Source organism: Ictidomys tridecemlineatus, chromosome 12 (genome assembly GCF_052094955.1).
Source record: "Ictidomys tridecemlineatus isolate mIctTri1 chromosome 12, mIctTri1.hap1, whole genome shotgun sequence".
Taxonomy (NCBI): Eukaryota; Metazoa; Chordata; class Mammalia; order Rodentia; family Sciuridae; genus Ictidomys; species Ictidomys tridecemlineatus.
In genome coordinates this window covers 76858740-76880435 of record NC_135488.1, presented here as the reverse complement: position 1 = coordinate 76880435, position 21696 = coordinate 76858740, and the positions used below count along the sequence as shown (strand labels likewise).

Below are 21696 nucleotides of genomic sequence, written 5' to 3'. Positions count from 1 at the left end.
ATCATTTTAAAGTGCAGCATTATTTGTAATAGTCAAAAAGTGGAAAACAACTCAAACTCCAATCATCTAATGAATGAAAAATCAAAATGTGAGATAATCATCCAATGGAATACTATTCAACCATAAAAAACTGAAGTACTTGCTATAACAGGGATGGAACTGGAAAACATTATGCTAAGTAAAAGAAGCAAATCACAGAAAGCCATATATTATATGATCCTATTTACATGAAATATCCAGAATAGGCAAATCCATGGGAAAAAAAATAGAGTACTGGCTGCCAGAAGCTGAGGGAAAAGAGGGATAGGTATAAAATATGTTTTTAAAAAACATAAAAAAAAAATCAAAAAAAAAAACATCAAAAAATATCATAAAAATAAAAATTTCTTGGAGCTGGGGTTGTGGCTCAGTGGTAGAGCACTTGCCTAGCACATGAGAGGCCCTGGGTACCACATAAAAATAAATAAATAAAACACAGGTATTGTACTACAACTAAAAATAAATATTTTTTTAAAAAGTCTTGCAATTATTGTGTGGTCACTGAGCATTTCTACTTTGTAAATTAAAAGCACTTAACTATACACTTTAAAAGGATGAATTTTCAGATACTGAATTATATCTCAATAGACTATTTTCTTTTCTGGTACTGGGGACTGAACTCAAGGGCATGTGACCACTAAGCCACATCCCCAGCTCTATTTTGTATTTTTATTTAGAGACAGGGTCTCACTGAGTTGTTTAATGCCTCACCGTTGCTGAGGCTGGTTTTAGACTCAAGATCCTCCTGTTTTAGCCTCTGGAGCCGCTGGGATTACAGGCATGTGGCACCACACCCAGTGTTCAATAATCTGTATTTTAAAAGAATTATTTATATTACAGAAACTTTCAAAACATGAAATCAATGAAGCATTAAGAATTACTTAAGGGCTGAATGTGGTGGTGCACCCTTGTAATCCCAGCACTAGGGAGGCTAAGGCCAGAGAACATAAGTTAAAAGTCAGCTTCAGCAACTAAGAAACCTAGCGAGACTCTGTCTCAAAATAAAAAATAAAAAGGGCTAGGGATTGTGGCTCGGTGGTTGAGAGCCCTGAGTTCAATCTCTAGTACAAAAACAAAGCAAAACAAAACAAAAACAAATATATGATATATTATACACACACACACACACACACACACATATATATACATATATTACTAAAGGCAGTCTTTGAAAGTGTAACAAATATATTAAGGTGAAATTTACAAGGAATTTTTTCTACTATCCAAATGATAAATCATACTTTTACTCCGAATGTTTATAAATCAAAGGCAATATTATAATGTATCACCCATAAATGATACCACTTAATTGCACATTCTAATTACCATCACTTATTGTATGGGTTTTGTTAGGTATAAAACTACCTAGACTATTTTTGTGCATAAAGAATTCTGAAGATGGCTGCTTCACTTTAGTAAAAATCTGTTGGAATAAAAAGACTTTAAACAAATGTTAATATAAGAAATTCATGAAAAGACACATTTTCAAAGGATAACAAAGATATTAAATGGTAATGATGAAGTGCTAGTTATTGGAAATACTTGCTTATATATCTGGCATATTTATTTATCCATTAAAATACTCATTTACATTTTTAGTAAGTATATATGAAACCAAATTTTGTCAATCCCTGTTTAATAGAATACAAGGCCAAGTGATTTTTATTTAAAAATTAAATTTTAGTATAGTGCAAAATGTTAAGCGAATTCAAGGCCATCATTGCCATTCTAATTGCATGCTTTATCTAAAGACTGGCAAAGATTGTGCTAAATTATATGGAAAGAACTAGTGTTCAATGTTTAGGCTATCCATTAACTGCCAGTCAAACTAATAACAGCAATCTTTTCCCTAATTTTCCTGGTGCAGCTGTTTATAGAATATCCTGGGCGTGTTCACTTCAATAGACACATAGTAATGCAGACATCCACAAATGAAAGCTGTTATTTTTTTGTTGTTTTCAAGTTTTCCTATAGACTAATATTTTTCTACCTTGCATATTCAAATCATTTTCTTTAGCTGCTTTAAATAACCACTAAATAAATTTAATTGCTATATTGTGCTTTTAAATTTACTATCTACACTCTGAAGCTCAAATTTCAGGAACACACCAAAAAGAGGAAAAAGGCCCTAAAATAAAAATCCTTTGTTCTTTTTAAAGTACCAAATAAAAAATCAACAGCAGAGATTTGACTTGTGTTTTACTAAGAAATGTATATGTGGCATTTATATCAATTTTCCTGTAATATCTTAGAAAGCTGAAAAAATATAATGTTATCAACTCTAACCAAATCAGAATATTTGATTTACTAAACAGATGACTTAAGCATCTCAATTATGTAATGCAGACGATACACGCAAAAATTGTTTTTATACTATTATATGCTAATAATTTAAAACATTAATTTTAAAATAACTGAACTTATTAATCTATATCAGTGATTCCCAGAATTCTAGATTTTAAGGAATAAAAAAAATTTAAAAATTAAGGCATTCCCCAATTTTCCAAAGAAGGACACTATTTTATAAAATAAATGATATTTTAACACTAGAAAAACAGAAAGAAAAAAAAATCCAGAATAAAGGCAACCTTTAAATTGGTAAAAACCAATACTGGGAAAACCTTATGCCAGTCTCTATTTTTCTCATTTTGACAAATACTAGTGAAAAATTTGACAAATACTAGCAATGGTGGGACATTGATCTGTATTCTGTAAGCCTAAAAATATTGTTTAGGTCACCATATAAATTCAATGAACTTTGAAAACCAGCAACTTACAGTTCCTGCCTAAGCCTTCTTATTTTGGCCTTAGCATCTGCCAGTTCCACTGACAGATGCTGTCGACTTTCTGTTCGCTTCATGCCTGGAGAACCACAGGGTGATTGTGCAGATGAAGAGGCATGGGGTAGAAAATGAAGACCATCTCTCTCTTCAGAGAGCTCTATGATAGTCTAAGAATTAGAGAAATAAACACAGAGTCACTTTTATTATTCTATCAGCAAACTAAACATATTTACACTATTTAATGGGTCTAAGATTTATAATATAATATTTTTTAAAAATTCATTGGTCAAAAGACTATTATATTTAGCTGCATTTTTAAAGGTTTCATTCCATAAAATGTACAACCACAAGAATAGGGAGTTATTTTCCATGTATGTATGATATGTCAAAATACGTTCTACTGTAATGTATAACTGAAAAGAACAAATAAAAAAGAAAAGGTTAAATTCAACAAACAGTTTATGAATGAGCTATTTAGTAGGTAACACTTGAAGATTTAGTACATTCTTGCTTCCCTAGTTTTAAAAAAAAAATAAATTACAATAATTCAGATAGCAAATGTTGGAAAGGCCTGAAAAAACTTGTTGACACAGGAAAGAAATTTACCTTAGAATAATTTGTCTAGAACTGTGCTGTCTAATATACTAGCCAGTAGCAAGTGGCTGTTTAATTAAATATTTAAAAAGTTAAAAATTCAGCTGTTTAATCACTCTAGCCACATTCCAAGTACACAACAGCCAAAGGTGGCTAGTGATTACTGTACTGGAAATATAATACAGCCATAATAACAGAATTGGACAATACTGCTCTAGAATTTTATTCTGGAGGGAATAAAAGACTTCACAGGTTTAATCTCTTTTTTCTGTAGTAAAAATAACCAAAGCATAAAGACTAATTTGGATATGGTTACACAACTAGGTAGCAGCTAGTCTCTTGACTCCATATCATATGCTCTCTCTCCTATAATACTATACTAATTCTGTCTCCCATCAATGCTTTCTTTACTCCTTTCTCCAGAGACCCTCCACAAGGCACAAACCAACTTTTCCTTTTCTAAACTTCAAGGCTGTTTAACCTTTATATACCTCATGCAACCAATTACAGTTCTTCCATTCTCCTAATTTTTCTTTTCTTTATTGGTAACTTCTCTTATTCTAAACGAATTTCTTAGTTTTTGTTTGAAATTTCTCAGGCAAACAAATTATCTTCTACACAAATTCAAATGTGCTACTACTGTAGACAGAGTGGGTGGAGTTACTGCATGAGACAATGAAACCACCATCCTTATTTCTCATCACCAGCTCTTATCCACCCCACTGAATCATTATTTTTTTTTGTTTGTTTTAACCAGAAGTCATTTATTACTGGGATACATTTCAGCCCCTGATCAAGATCTGTCTTAACTTTCTGTCTGCAATTATTGCTTTCACAAATTCTACTACACATAACCAACCTCAGAAAGTAACTTACCAGTTCCTTTTCTCTCCACAACTCCACATCCACTGCATATTCAATACATGCAGGTTTCTCCAGTAAAGGCACCAATCATTCTTTTGTGGCATGCCTCCTTTACTCACTGTTCCTAAGTCACCATACCTGTTTGAACCTCTGATTACTAAACTCCTTCCCTCTTTTTTTTGTGGGGGAGGGGTACTGGGGATTGAACTGAGGAACACTCAACCCCTTAACCACATCCCCAGCCCCGGTTTATATTTTATTTAGAGACAGGGTCTCATTGAGTTGCTTAGCCCCTCACCTTTGCGGAGGCTGGCTTTGAACTCATGATCCTCCTGTCTCAGCCTCCCAAGCTGCTGGGATTACAGGCATGCGACAAGGAGCCCAGCTAATCTCCTCCCCTCTTGTCCAACAGATTATTCCTAGCTACTCTAGAGTTCCTATTCAATTTGGAACTACAATTAGACACTTAAATTATCACTCTCAGTTTTCATTTTAGTACAACCATACCACTGTCTATCGATGGACCATTCCTTTATGTTATAGAATTCCTAGCTAGGGCATTCTTGAACAAGATCTCATGCAATATTATAATCTGCAATAGAGGTATTGTCTATTTTAGACACAAGAAAAGAGACTCCTATAAATCAAATAACTCAACCAAAGTCATACAACCAATGATACATATAGGAGAAATTAAAATTCAAGTTTGAATCTAACATGATTTTCTTTATCTACCATCAGTTTTCTAAGGTATAGAACTCTAAAAGAAAAAATTATACAACCCTACTATAAGTTTTGCCACCCACTTCCAATGAAACTCTTTCCATTATTCATCAATTCCTTTATTGAAATCTTGATATCCTGGTAAATTTCCCCCAAAAGACTATTATAAATATATTTCCTTTGTCTCTACTTAAGTCTCCAACTGTAAAATATTATCATCTACAACAAATAACCTCTTTTCCAATTTATCCACGAAACAAAACCACCTGGGATTAACACCTCCCTTTCTAAGTATTTTTTTTGCTCCCAATAATATATCCTTTACTTAAACATTTTCAATTTCTTTTTCACTTGTTTTTTTTTCTCCTTGTTCTTCAAAGATATAGATACAGGTTTTTAATATTTTTTTAAAAAATTTCTTTATTGCTGCTTTTTGAAAGGTAGTTTACATGTTCACTGACACTACTCTAACCCTGTCCGCCTACCCAGTATGCCCACCTCAACTTTCCCGTCTCTGTGGATAGTGTCATTAATCTCCATAGTGGCCCAGACTTGGAGTCAACTTTCAGTTCTATATTTTCTTACTAACCCAATCATCTTTGATCTTGCTAATATTTCCTAACTTGTAACAACAGTACCTGGCAGACAATATTTAATAAGTATTTGATTCATACACAAATAAACTGGTACCTAATTATACACTAGATTCACACTTTTCATGTACAAACTTCATCTTTTCTAGAATAGTACTAAGCACAAAAAGAGATGAACAAGAATATTCAACTAAGTTATTCACAAAATATAAAACTCAAGCAAAGTAAAAAAGACAAATATATCATTTATAGGTGGTGAAATGGAGATATCAAGAGTTTTCAGATTATCAATGAACAGAACATAGAAGAATCATGTGCTACAAGATATATTTTAAAAGAAAATAAAGAGAGAAAGAAACTTGGTGCTAAGAGTTTATTTCCATTAAAGATTATTTAGAGATTTTGACTTTTCTTTATTGGTGGTAGCTTTATAAGTTCAAGGCCTCTCATACATTTTCAAAACAATCTGATGGGAAATATCATTAAAGTATAACTCTTAATTTTTCATAAGTTTTGCCTGATCCTTCTGCAAATAAATATTCCTTCTTTAAATTCCTATAGTATTTAGATCTATAGCACTTTTGCTACTTATCACTTCTAAATTTTTATTACCATTAATTATTTTATTAAAAGTCTTCTGTATTAGATTTAAGAACCTTTGATTCTTTTTCAAACAGCATAACACTCTGTTGTTCCCAATCTCAATGATTTGACTTGGGAGTCTGAATCAGAAGGATCACAAATTCAGGGACAATTGTATAATGTAGCAAGACCCTAAGCAATCTAATGAAATTCTGTGTCAAATTAAAATATGAAAAAGATGAGGATGAAGTTTAGCAGGAAAGTGCCACTTGGTTCAATCTTCAAGATTTTTTGGGGAAAAAAAGTGTTTATTAATATATAAAAGAATGACCATAAAAAATACATCAATGCTGTTGCGGCTGTGGCTCACTGGTAGCACTTGCCTGGCATGTGTGAGGCCCTGGGTTCGATCCTCAGCACTGCAAATAAATAAAATAGAGGTCCACTGACAACTAGAGGAAAATATTTTTAAAAAATACACCAATGCTAAGAAAAAAAATTTTAAGTAACCCAATATTTTTACTTACAGAACTCATCATTAAGAGAAAGAATTAGAGATATTCTTAGCACAATTGTGGATTTAAACAAAGGTATTCTAATGGTTAGGAAAACAAGCATTTAAGTTAGACCTGGGAAGTTACTTAACTTCTCAGAGGATGAGTATCTTCATCTTTATAAAACATGGTTATTATGCAGACTTAATAAGACAGTATGTATTAAGACTTGCAGTACAAAGTCTGGCATAAAAGAAACAATGACACTTAAGAGATACTAAATTAATTCAAGTCTCCTACTGGGTACACAGTAGAAGAACTGTTCCTTAGCATTAAGAATAAAAAAGTAGAGGCTGAGGCTGTAGCTCAGTAGCAGAGTGCTTGCCTAGCATCTGTGAGGCACTGGGTTTGATTTTTAGCACCACATAAAAATGAAACAAATAAAATACCATCTACAACTACAAAAAAAATTTTTTTTTAAATTTCAAGAATAAAAAAGTTGGGCTAGGGATATAGCTCGGTTGGTAGAATGCTTGTCTTGCATGCATAAGGACCTGGGTTCAATCCCCAGCACCATAAAACAAAAAACAAAAAGAATAAAAAAGTAAAATTTAAAATTTTAAGTATTACAAAGTAAAAAGCAAATTTAAAATAGGGTGATCAAATATACTTTTTAGACAATTATGACAAAAATGAATCAAAACATTAAACTTTAAGAGTAAAACATAGATAAGAACTTGTTTTGGGGATGGGCACAATGATGCATGCCTATAATCCCAGTTACTTAGGAAGATGAGGCAGGAGCATCACAAGTTTAGGGCCAGCCTGGGCAATTTATCAAGAATAACTCTCTCAAAAAAATAAGGATATAGTTTATTTATATTTAGATACAGAATTATTATATTTATATACTGTTATATATTTTACATTTGTCTAATATTTTTCACAATTATTTTCAATGGCCTTTTCTAATTTGTCTATTGGTGGCTCCAATTGGGGGGGGAAAAATCTCCATAGAAATGTATTTAAACCAGCTAGCAACTGGTTCCCCAAATACCTGAGATAGTAGTACAGCTGCTTTTTATTTTCCTTGTTAGAAAAAGTAATTCAATAAAAATGCTTAATCGGGCAGGATGGTATATTCTAAAAGGTTTTCCACACAATCACTTCATGTAGTGTTTCATCTTCCTTTTAGATTTGCCTCAGAGTCACATAATGACAAGTACTTTTGTTCAACCTATATTAATCACTTAAGGTAAACAAGATAAAGCAATTTATGCATGTCCATATCATATGAAACCACAGTATGAATTTTTAAAAGTTATTTAGGAGCACCGTATTGAAACACCTTTAAAAATTTGAAATACAAATGGAGAAATGTTTTAGATAATGGATAAAGCAGTAAAAAGACATTAAAACTGAAAGAAGATAAAGCCTATGGTTAAAAAATCAGATAAAAAAATGAATGATCTAAGTATCTTAGGATAAACTTGATATACACTACGGATGTTTTCTACTCTTTTAATGTTTAAAAAATTGAAAATTCTCATCAGAAATAAAATACTTTTATAGGGGCATGAAAATTTTGTTTAGAAAAAAAATTACTTAGGAATTTCCTCTATGTAGTCTTTCATTAGTCCCAAGAGTAATCACATAAATTCTCTATAAATAAGCTCAAAACTGTCTGTCACATGTATATGGAACAACTATTCACAGCTATACATTCTTCTGAATGGAAAAGTATTTTTGTCTGCTATAAGAAAATATTATTCACCACTGCATATGCACTAAAGTTTAGAGGGCTCCAAAATTTCAACTTGCTTTCAGAGAGTGCAGAAAAAAAGTTCAGTGTAATATTACTCTTTTTAAAAAGCAAAGTTCTGCTTTAAAGGAGCTTACAATAATTATTTTTTTAAAAAATCATACTTCATAATATTGACTACAAAAATTTGAAATCTTTGTGGGACATTTTTATTCAGAACACCTGTTTTTCTCCTTTTATTAATACTTATTCTTCCAACTTCAAAATGTGGCTATAAAACTAAGAAATTAACCTTAAGCAAATTCTTATGCTTCAAGGCAATGATTTTTCCACTTACATCAACTATATTTTCAGTTTCACACTTCTGTACTGTTGCCAGAGCTGTGAGGATGATTTGAAAAACACACAGGAAAAAAATCAGAATAATACTAATTTAAAAGGAAAGGAGAAAAGAAAACTTAACTGCAATTCATTAACTAACAATTTGAGGTTCTTACATTTCCTTTCTGGTTTCTGTATTTCACATACACATATACACACCTGCGGTCTCACACACATTCTCTCTCTCTCTCTCTCTCTCTCTCTCTCTCTCTCTCACACACACACACACACACACACACACACACACACTACAGTTGGCCCATCATGTGGGTTCCACATCTGCAGATTCAACCAAATATGGATGGAAAATATTCAGGAAAGAAAAATGTTTGTACTGAGTATGTGCAGACTTTTTCTTGTTATTATTCCCTAAACAGCACAGTATAACAACTATTTACACAGTATTAATTACAAGTAATATAGAGATGATTTAAAGTATACAAGAGGATGTGTTGGGTTATGTGTAGGTTATATGCAAATACTGAATTATTTTATATAAGAGACTTGAACATTCACAGAACTTGAAATGCTCTGTGGTCCTGGAAACAATCCCAATGGATGCCAATGGATGATCATATTTTATTACCCTCTCTTAAGAAATAGAGTATCAATTCTAGAAAACTTCTGAAGATACTAGTTTCTGTTCTCAGAAAGAAAACTTTAATAATACATTGAAATTTACAAACCTCTGAATGTTCATCTCTTTCATCTATAAGTCTTTTTAGATGCAATGCCATATTTTTCAAGAGTGGTTCTATATCTTCCTGAGACATATCTGTTGCTTCCATCCATTGCAGATCAAACACATTTTCCTGATTATGTGTTACCTTTAGAAGGACAAGCAAAATAAATAATCAAAAACAGGCTTACATTTAAATATTTATTATATTTTGTACTAGCACAATATTAGCTCAAATATTATGCCATAAAATAAAAGGCCAATATGATGACTCTAAAGGTACACTTGAAAATGAATGAAAACACAACTGAAATTATTTTATACTAAATGTAGTCTTCAAATGAATTAATATTCACTTTCTAATCAATGAAAAAAATAAAATTTAATTCACAGCACTCCTATGGGAAGCTAAAATTGACATACTGGACACTGCCATAACAAAATCTATTGTACTTTTCTTCAGATAAGACTTTAAATTTGGGGCTGGGGTTGTGGCTCAGAGGTAAAGCACTTGCCTACCATGCGTGAGACACTGGGTTCAATCCTAAGCACCACATAAAAATAAAATAAAAAGATATTGTGTACACATATAACTAAAAAGTAAATATAAAAAAAGACTTTAAATTTATTACACTTGAATTCAAAAGCAATTTTTTTTTTAATTTAGAGGGTATGTTACTGCATTCTTATACTTGAAAAGTCTTTGTAGATTCTCAAGATGGCATGGTCACAGAATCATAGAGAAAAGACTCTCAATATAAAGATATTTAAGGGCTGGGGTTGTGGTTCAGTGGTAGAGCGCTTGCCTAGCATGTGCGAGGCACTGGGTTCGATTCTCAGTACTGCATATAAATAAATAAAGGTCCATTGGCAATTAAAAAATTATTTAAAAAAAAAGAAGATATTTAAAAGATGAAAAATAAAGGGCTGGGCTCAAGCGGTAGTGTGCTCGCCTGGCATGCATGCGGCCGGGGTTCAATCCTCAGCACCACATACAAACAAAGATGTTGTGTCCGCCAAAAACTAAAAAATAAATATTAAAATTCTCTCTCTCTCTCTCTCTCTAAAAAAAAAAAGAAAGAAAAGAAAATATTTATTTCTTGCGGGCTGGGGATGTGGCTCAACTGGTAGCGTGCTCGCCTGGCATGCGTGCAACCCGGGTTCGATCCTCAGCACCACATACCAACAAAGATGTTGTGTCCGCCGAAAACTAAAAAAAAATAAATATTAAAAATTCTCTCTCTCTCTCTCTCTCTCCCCCCCTCTCTCTTTAAAAAAAAAAAAAGAAAGTATTTATTTCTTGCTTTCCATTTCTTACCATGAATCTGGTATTTTGCTTTAACTTCCACAACAAATAGAAAAATATCACTTTCAAGGATGGTTGCAAATTCAGTAACTTTTAATACTTAACATTTATGTGAAATGAAAAAAACCCCACAAAGGTAGCACAACATATATATAAAGGGGAACTACAAATAACACTTCATTTTGTCAAGTACTAATAAACTTACTACTAAACATAATGTTACTATAAAGAAATCTGGGCTCTATGGATGTTAACTAAGATAAAAGATTACATATGAAACACAAAGTCATCGAAATAGAGAACATTTCAAACACTACCAATTCTCAGTCTTCAAAATTCTCTCCTTCCCCTTTTCCAATTAACATGCAAAATTAATATATTCTGATTTTAAAAGTTTTTGTAAGATTAAAAGCCCATGAGTAGATAAGAGTCAGAAAAAGCATTTTTAAAATAATATTTATTAACAATTATATTAATTTTATTTATTTGACACTGCACTTTATACTCTAGATTTAAATTTTTATATCAATGTTACAAAATATCATTGTATTGATATTTTGAATTACAATCAGGGTTCTACTTTTTGCTGCTTTCCTTTACTACTATACAATTTATTCTGTGCTAACAAAGTCATACACCTCATTCCTCAAATAACAGTTTATCCCTAAGTCCTCACAGACAAAGGCAACAATACATTTGTAGTTAGCACCATGCCATGTTATATGATGATGCCCTTGAGGACTATCTCTTCAAAAGAGAAATTACCTGTATAAAAGTAGAATTCATTTATATTTTATCTCAATCTTGTTCACCACCCTATGACTAAGTATTTCAGGAGATATATAAATAAATATATCAAAAGCCTCATAAAAAGTACATACAAATTTATATATAGGTCATTACCTCTTGAATATGTGCGGCAACTGCTGCTTTTGTATCAAAATCTAAACCTTGAATTCTTTCAATAAATTCTTCTTTTTTCTGACACTAAAATAAAGGAATAAAATAATCATTTATACAATGCAGGGTATCATCCTTAAAATGTTGTATATATCTGAAACCTCATCAGGCTTAGCTATGTTTTGAATAGTACAGTGGGGATTTATTTTACACTTAAAGTGTCTAATACACTTACCTAATACAGAGATAACAATTTGGAAATATTTATTTAAAAAAGCAATGCACTGAAAATTCCTACTATGCTGGCAAGTTCTAAAGTGGGAAACCATTACACAACCTATTTGAGGTCAGCACAATATTATTATGCTAACTTTACAAACAGAGAAGTAAAGAATCAAGAACTTGTTTCAGGGAGGATAAGTTACTTGCCAAAAAACACAGTGAGTCAGTGGCAGAATTCGGAATACAGCCAAAATGCTCAGTCAGTCCCTGGCTATCACCAAACAACACAGTCTTTCTTCTTGGGGAAAAAAAATTTTAAGCAATTTTTACTTCAGGCTTACAATACATTCTCACATCTTCATGCTATCAATCTTAATAAAAAGAAAATCACTTTTTGTGGCCCGTTCAACATTTATAAGGTAATATAATAAATATTTGGTGTTTCTAACATAATATAGAGTTACCAAGGGCAAAATTTAACTATGTATATATAAATACACATGTAATCAAATGGAATAAAGGCGAGAATTCTTTATTGTGTAACTTTTTTAAAAGCTTTATAAAAAATAAAATATTAAAATACAAACTTAATTTTTCCTTCCAGTAATAGTTAAATAATATTTAACGTGCATCTTAATCTCTGCCTCTGTCTACATCTCTTATATTGTAATCCAACTGCTAGTATAATTGTATTCTTGCAGCTACCAAATGAGAAGTGCATACAAAATAGACAGTATTGCCTTGCCTAGCTTAGATGAATCTCCAGGGCCAATTACTGAACTACTAGTAAAGACAATACACTCACAAAAGGAGAGACTGGCTCTTTGATCATTAAGAAACTTACAAAGCCCAAATTTATACTCTATATGTCAATTTTTTTTCAAATTGTAATATTCAATTTCTGTTGCTTTACAATTTGAACATACTGCCATTCAGTGTACAAAGTTCAACATTTTATGAAAACAAAATTATAAGGACAACATAATATTTAAAACAATTACCAGAAATGTAAAACTACTAGATATGAATAGGATGTCAGAGTCTTGGAGAGAAAGAGAAGATAATTTGGAGTATAAAAAATACTAATTTTTTTGGTCTAGTAAACAACTAGCTTAGCTTACTAGGCAGAGTAATCACAAATTTTTAATTTAATGCCTCTATCTATGCATAATTTCTGAACTAATCAGAAAATAAAATGGCAGTGTTATTATAAAAAGTTATGACTCAGGGCTGGGGTTATAGCTCACTGGTAGAGTACTTGCCTCCCAGCATGAGGCCCTGGGTTCGATCCTTAGCACCACATAAAAATAAATAAATAAAAATAAAGATATTGTGTCCATATACAACTAAAAATACTTTTAAAAACTTATGACTTCTAATTTACCATAAAGTCCCCAATTCAACTGTCTTGTATTTTTCCGCCTTTAAACAAAACAGACACACTTCCCTTTTCTAAGCCCCAGAGCCACTGTTTCTTCACTCATATTACTTTAAGAAACTCACCCTTTAGCACATTTTTAATATACATGATAAAAATTCTCTTTATCCTTAAAATACACGAAGTTCTACTAAATCTCAACATAATTTAAACATTAACAACTTTAAGAATTCTGAATGTTCATAAATAGCTAGGCTTTCTTTGTGAATTTCACAGGTCCTTAAAGGATAGAAATGAATAAGAATGTCAAGATGGAAACAAGAATAAGATTTAAAATTTAAAGTTGGATAACTTCAAATCAAACATTCTGTATCAGCACTGTTGAACATGGTAGTCACTACCTACATGTTGCTAGTGAGTACTTGAAATGTAGCTAGTGCAATTGAAAATTTAGTGGCTACGATAGCTCCAGAGCATAAAAAAGTTTGGCATTAAAATAATTTTTATTGCATAGTCTAAAAAGACTATGAAGACTAAACAATAATCAACATATCTTTTTTTCATTTAAAAATAAGTTCTCTTATCTTTACATATAGTTCTCAAACTGTCATGGGCATAAAATTACTTTTAATTGTGTTACAGTAACTAGATTTCTAAGCTAGCAGATTACCATAATATTCTTAGGATATGGAAACTGGGATATGGAGGGAAAGGAGAAAAAGTTATTTGCATGAGAAGGAAAACTGCATGGACCTTAAAGTTGTACATCTGCCACCAGAGAGCTTAAGTTCTTAATATGTTATTCCTTACATTCCTCATGGTTTTCACTTGATACTTGGTGATTTCTCATCTTAAAAAGAGACAGGCTTATATGGAAAAATTAAAATAGAGGAAAAGGGTACACCCAACAAGTTACTGAACAAGAAAACAATAAAACAAAGAATAATAAAATCTTATAAGAACACTAATAAAACCATAGTTCTAAACAAGTTAAAGTCCTATCAAAGACCAAAATAAGCTACACATAATGAAAATAGAAAAATTAAAATTCCCTCCTTAAAGGATAATCATTATCAAATAAAAACAACAAATGCTGATGCTAATGTGAGAAAATTAGATTCCTGAGTACTGCTGGTGGGAATGTAAAATACCAACCACTATGGAAAACAGTATGACAATTCCTACCAAAAAACCAGAATTACCATATGATCCAGCAATTCCAATTTTGGGTAGATACACTAAAGAACAAAAGCAGGGACTCAAATAGATATTTATATACACATGTTCACGGCTATTATTTCCAACAGCCAAAAACTAAAAGCAGTCCAAGTGTCCACTGACACAGAAAGGGGTATACACACATAGTGGCATACTATTCAGCCTTAAAAAGAAAGAAAATGAAAAACGCTATAACATGGATAAAAGGATAAAACTTGATAAAAGTTTTATCCATGGCTAAGGAAAAAAGCCAAACACAAAAGGACAAATACTATATAATTCCATTAAGTGAGGTATCTAGAGTAACCAAGTTAATACAAAATGAAACGGTGACTGACAAGGGGTGGGGGCAAATGAGTGTTAAGTTATTGTTTAACAGGGAGGAGCTCTTTCAGAAAATGAGAAATGGATGATAGTGATGATTATACAACAATATGAAAGCCTAACAATTTAGATACTGGTGAAGTATATACTCAAAACGAGTTACAATGGTAAATTTCATTTATATTCTATTATAAGTATATTATACGTATATTCTGTCACAATTTAAAATTAACAAAAACTAAAATAAAAAAAATCAGATAAAATTGTTTTTATATTTGCTATTTTATAAATTCTTAGAAAAAGAAATGCCTAGGACAGAAGTTATATGACCCCTAAAATAATATGATGATAAAGGTTCCAGGGGCTGGGGTTGGGTTGTGGCTCAGTGGTAGAGTGCTTGCTTGGCATGTGTGAGGCAATGGTTTCAATTCTCAACACCACATATAAATAAATACAAAATAAAAGTCCATCAACAACTAAATATATATATATATATATATTTTAAAGTTCTAAAAGGCGAATTTTAAAAATATTTTAGTTATAAATAATATTGGGATTCATTTTGACATAATCACACATGAGTGAACTATAATTTGCTCCATTTCAACCCCCAGTACTTCCTCTTTCCCTCCCACTGTTCCCTTCTTCAACTCTACTGCAAGAGTGAGTAGGAATTATATTAAAAAGGAGGATGAAAGACTCGGAATTCCCAAAACAGTGTGTACCAGGGAGGAGCAAAAGTGCCCTATTCATTTTTTTTTTCAAATAGTGCTTTACAAATATAAAGGTAAAATTCACCGTGGTATAGTCATAAATGCACATAGCATAATTTGGTCAATTTCATTCCACAGTTCCTCTCTTTTCCTGTCCCTCTCCTCCCTTCCCCTCTATATTCCCTTCCTTATTCCCCTGAACTCCCTTCTATAAAATGTTAACTTTTAAGATGCTTTACAAATAACTAATGGGTGAATGGCAGATTGTAGCTCTCAAATTGAGCAAATTCAGGGCTAGGGATGTGGCTCAAGTGGTAATGCGCTCGCCTGGCATGTGCGGGGTGCTGGGTTCGATCCTTAGCACCACATAAAAATAAAATAAAGATGTTGTGTCCACTGAAAAACTGAAAAATAAATATTTAAAAAAATTCTCTCTCTTTCTTTAAAAAAAATTGAGCAAGTTCAGAATCAAATACAAATGTATTTGCTTCTGAGAGTAATATATAAAGGTCAAAATTTTATTCCAACCACACTTTACAGTTACTTTTAGCACTACCTGGCCAAACACCAAAATAAGTAATATTTCTGGAAACTAAACAGCCAGCAATAATATAATATCTAAGTTCTGCTGAAAAAGGGTGAATTTTACATGGTCTTGAAGGTCTTAAAGAAATTTCCAAACAACAAACACTGCAAAATTTTGTCCTGTTGTATAAAATGATTTTGCCTAGGAATCTCCCAACTGTATCAGGGCTATGGTGAAGAACCATAAATCTATAAAAATTCTACGTGATGTTCAGAAAAGGTTCAGGAGACGTGTGTTATCCACTGAAAAAAATTCTAGAGGAACTTGACTGGTCTAAAGCCATCCAATAATGAAAAATTCCAAGGCTTACCCTTAGTATTATTCTTCACATTCAAAGTTATTCCTGGGGCTTTTATTTAGGTATAATCAATGATAAAAAATCTTATTTACAAATTTATTTATGAAGTAAGATCATTGAATAATGCTAACTTAATTTCTTAAAAAATAGTTTTAATTGTAGATGGACACAATATCTTTATTTTGTTTATTTAGTTTTTTTTTAATGTGGTGCTAGGGATCAAACCGTGCCTCACACGTGCTAGACAAGTGCTCTACTACTGAGCCACAACCCCAACTCGTAACTTAACTTTTGAATGTTGCTTCCTCTCTTAAGAATTTCATAATTTTTTCTTCAAAAGAAGCAAATTTTTTCCAAAGTTTGCTTTTGTTTTCTTTGTTATGAATATAACATCTTTTGAATTCTGCAGCTCACTGAATTCAGTGATTTATCTAGCTACTTCTACCTACGCATCACATGTATAACATAAAATTGATCTGGATGAGGAAAACACTTTTGCCACTTACTACTATACTATATATCATATTATAAACATTAGGATTTTAAACTGTTTGAATACTAAATGAATGAACACATTTTTCCTGTAATAGTACATACTAAAAAGTATTCCAACAATACTTTTTTGACAGATTGTTTTCCTCAACAGTTTCTTATCCTGAAGTACATTTTGTCTCTTCAATATCAACAAAAAATTCTTACTATTCATATAGTCATAGTTGAAGGAAAACAGGAGATTTTGATTATTATTACACATTTGATGTTATTAGCCATAGTGGCTCCAAAATGCCTATAGGATGAAATCTAAACTCAATGTGGCAAATCCAGTCCTTCATGACCAAATTCTTGTCAATTTTCTAGTCTAATCACTTGGCTTGCTTCTCTTTTGCCACATTCAAACCATACTTTATGTTCTCTGAACAAGCTATAGGCTCAACAGCTTTTCCCTTATTTCAGATATTACCTCATCAAAGGCCTTCCCTGACACTACAAACAGACTTAAGAAAATACTTCCTCTATACAACAATATATATTTTGCATTATGGTAATTATCACCTCTTACTGTTATTGTTTGGTCTGTCTGCCTCTAAAATTTAAACTCTACGAACTTTCTATGTTTTCTACAAGAGCTATGCCTTTCTTTTACTACAGCACCTGTTACATAGTTAGCATTAAAAATAAATAAATAAATCAGGTCACTGGCATTGCTAAAATACAGAATAAACCATTATTTTTCAAAATTGGATCTTTCTCCTTGGTAGATTTGCAATTCTAGCACTGCAATAGATGTAATTCTTGTGGACTTTCAAAAAAAGAAAATCTTTTTCTGTGACTACAAAGACAAAGTATATACTAAGACTGTTTTCCAAGTTTCTTGGTAAGGTCATATCACCTCAAAGACCAATGTCTGACAACCTTCCCATCTCCTCATTTACATAAAAAACTTAAATGTTGACACAATTCAGAACAATGGTCTCCCTGAGTCTAAACTCTCTTTTTGTTTTGTCTGGTAAAATTATACAAGCAAGAAATATATCTCATTCTAATTAGGACCTTATTCTTGTGAGTGGGCAGGATAATGGGAATTAACCTGAGTATTTTCATATTTGTACACGAGAAAATTATGTTAGATTTATTCTATCATTTCTATAGTTGACAAAACTTATAATCTCTTGATGTAAAAAAATAAACTGGCCTACATTTATTTTTTCTTTATTTTGAAATAAATTTACTACTTTGGGTCCTGGACATCTTCCATATAGCACTATTGACTGCTATCCACTAACTCTAATCACACATTTCCCCTAAAGTTGCCCTCTAACATTTTGTCTACCAGCTTTTCAAACTATTCTCAAGTTAAAATAAAGTTGATAAATTCCTCCCTTCAGTCTTAAAACTTAGCTCTACAGTGCCCTATTCTTTCAAAACATCTCAAAATCACTTTTTTATTTTCCTGCTTATTATATACCCACACATATTTGTATAACTATTCTTTTACATAATTTCCAATTCTGTTTTTTATCTAAATCCAGCCAAAGATTCTTCCTCTCTTTTCCACTGGCCTTGAAATAACACCCACCTTTTATCTCCACATTATATGAATCTGGATCATATGAATCTATAAGCAGATAAATATAGCAGCTCATATATTTACAGAAAAATTAAGAGAATACTTAAGATCACTAGAATACCCTCTTGTTTTAATTACATGACAACATTAAACTATTTCAGAAGATAGGACAAGTCTATTTAAATATTATTTTGTGGAGCTGGGGATGTGGCTCAAGCGGTAGCGCACTCGCCTGGCATGCGTGCGGCTGGGGTTCGATCCTCAGCACCACATACAAACAAGATGATGTGTCTGCCAAAAACTAAAAAATAAGTATTAAAAAAAATTCTCTCTCTTTAAAAAAAATATTTAAAAAAAATAAATAAATATTATTTTGCTTTATGTCTTATTTAGTTCTGTGCATCATTAAGAGGGAATATCTAATACTGAGATAGTTGATTTGGGAGCAATGATTCATTAAGAAGTTATAAGAAGGGGCTGGGGTTGTGGCTCAGTGGTAGAGTACTTGCCTAGCATGTTTGAGGCACTGTGTTCAATCCTCCACACCATATAAAAATAAATAAATAAAATAAAAGGATTCTACCCATCTACAACTAAATATACATATACATATGTATATATATACACATATATGTACATATATAAAAGAAGTAGGAAAAACACATCTACTGCACAACTCTGCTATGTCATAAATATCAACAATCATTCAACTATAAAAATTCTTGAAATTTTTCTTCAGGAAATACCCAGTGGCAGAAATAGAAGAGCCTGACTTGGCTAATGTATAGGAGTAACTTCTAATGTCCCAGAACACAGCAGGATAACAACAGTAAACAATTAATTTGAGCTTTTCAAACGACTAGGAAAAAGGATTTTGAACATCCCCAACACACACACACACAAAAAGATAAATGTTTGAGATGACAGATATGTCAATTACCCTAATCTGATCATTACACATTTATATATATATACACATATATATATGTCATATTGTACCATATAAATAAGTATGATCACTATATATCAAATTAAAAGAATACAGCTGCTAGGCAGTTAGCTTCTAAAAGTCAGCTTTCTGGGATGTATAATTTTAGCTATTCATTTGTTTACAAATAACCTGATTTCACAAAGAATCAAGATGGTTTAAAGTAACACTGTAATCATTCATGTAAGAAAAAAAGCTGATTAAATTAATTCACTGCAATATAATGGTTCAGAAATCAAACCAGAATTTCAGTTCTTTGGCCTGCTAGCAATATGACCTAAATCTAAAATAATCATCTCAGTTTACCTTAGACACATGCAGGTCCACCATAATTATTTTTTTAAACTTTTTTTAGTTGAAGATGGACACAATATCTTTTGATTGATTGATTTATGTGGTGCTGAGGATTGAACCCAGTGCCTCACACATGAGAAGCAAGTGCTCAACCACTGAGCTACAACCCCAGCCCCTCCACTGTAATTGTTAACAACTCCTTCCTTGACTTTGAGAATTGCCCTAATTTTGATAACTTCTAACTGAAATATCATGCTACCTAATTCTTTTATTTAAGAAAAGACATGAGAAAACCTATGTAAAGTATAACATAAAGTAGGAATTCAATGAATCATAGCTATTACTATTAGAATAATCACTGATCAAAGGGCAATATAATAATAACCCAGACTCCTAAAATGTTTTTCATAAATTCTACCTCCTTTTTATTATTATTATTTTTGGGGAGGGGAGTTCTAGGGATTGAACTCAGGGGCACTTGACCATTGAGCCACATCCCCAGCCCTATTTTGTATTTTATTTAGACAGAGGGTCTCATTGAGTTGCTTTAGCACCTTGCTTTTGCTGAGGCTGGCTTTAAACTCGTGATCCTCCTGCCTCAGCCTCCCAAGTCATCCTTTTTATTATTTTTTAAAATGAATCTCATGTTAATAGTAGACTGACACAATATCTACTTTATTATTTATTTATTTGTTTTTTAAAGTGGTGATGAGGATCAAACTCAGTGCTGCACACATGTTAGAAAGCACTTTACTACTGAGCCACAATTCCAACCCCCTCCTTTTTATTATTACTCCTCCTTCCCTTTTCCTAAAACACACACAAATGCAAACATAAATCATAAAAATTAGGGAATAAGTTTTTAAAGATATCTTTCTGGAAAAAAATCTTTAGAAGAAGACCACTAAACGCCTCAGAATGAGCATAATAATAACTGAAGGTTTTTAATAATACAGCTATAATAATATAACTACATTTTAAAATAATATATTTTTCTTTAACATAATCTCCTTATACAGCTATTTAAAATTTTCTAACACACACTTTGAAAACCAAAGGTCCATCCTTAAATCTTTGAGAAAGCAGAGCCTGAAAAAACATAAAGAGGTTTTAAAATGAATATAAGAAATATTTAAACATACCTGAACTGCACACCCCAGTAAGAGTAAAAGCAGCTTTTTAACTTCTTCTGTGCCTTGCTCTGAAATAAAAACAATAACTAAGTACAACATTCAGCTCTATTTCTACTCTCTTTCTTATAATGGGAGAATCACTTCTATAATAAATTGACCAAAAGACTTATTCTATAAATATAGCAAACAATTAAAAAAAAGCAACTCTATGTGCAGTGTAGTACTAGAAGAAGAAATGGGCAAGGATCTCTATAGTGGAGGATTATTAATATAGATAAGTATGCTTCAAGGCTTTGTACAGTAAATATACTATAAAATACTACTTTTCCATAATTAATTATATCAGTCTACCAAATTAAGAATCTATCAAATTATGTAGATATAGGGACATGCCACAAAGTCAGCCAATATGGCTCCTCTTAGTGTTCTTATAAAAACAAATACATTATGACTTATCTACCTATAACATTTACATGGATTTCCACTATGTAGGCTCATAAGGGTCAGAACCTTAAATATCTTTTATAGTTCTCTATTACAGTGAGGCTAAAACAAATAAGACAAGCAAGATAAGAGTTAATGGTCTGTAATAGAACTGGCAAGAATACCCCTATTCAATAACATTCAGTGAAGATTTTGTTAAAATACATATCTCTGGGGTAAATTTTCACTATTAGGTTAAACTGTCTGTGATAATAGCCTTCATTTCAGATATTTTCTCTATTTTCTATGAAACAACTTAATTTCTAGCCACACTGAACCATGTTATTCACT

At 31.8% G+C, this 21696-nt stretch overlaps 1 protein-coding gene across 4 annotated transcripts in view; it reads right to left on the bottom strand.

The window, feature by feature from the left end:
- Positions 1 to 21696, bottom strand: part of Ccdc88a (coiled-coil and HOOK domain protein 88A) — a 134177-nt gene that overhangs the window by 68403 nt on the left and 44078 nt on the right. For all 4 annotated transcript variants that reach the window (XM_040271362.2, XM_078029160.1, XM_021724274.3 and 1 more), the window contains exons 5-8: positions 20932 to 20990; positions 11704 to 11787; positions 9502 to 9642; positions 2817 to 2989 (exon numbers count right to left, since the gene is read on the bottom strand). In XM_040271362.2, coding sequence (XP_040127296.2) covers positions 2817 to 2989; positions 9502 to 9642; positions 11704 to 11787; positions 20932 to 20990 — 457 coding nt within the window. The remainder of the gene's footprint in view (positions 1 to 2816; positions 2990 to 9501; positions 9643 to 11703; positions 11788 to 20931; positions 20991 to 21696) is intronic.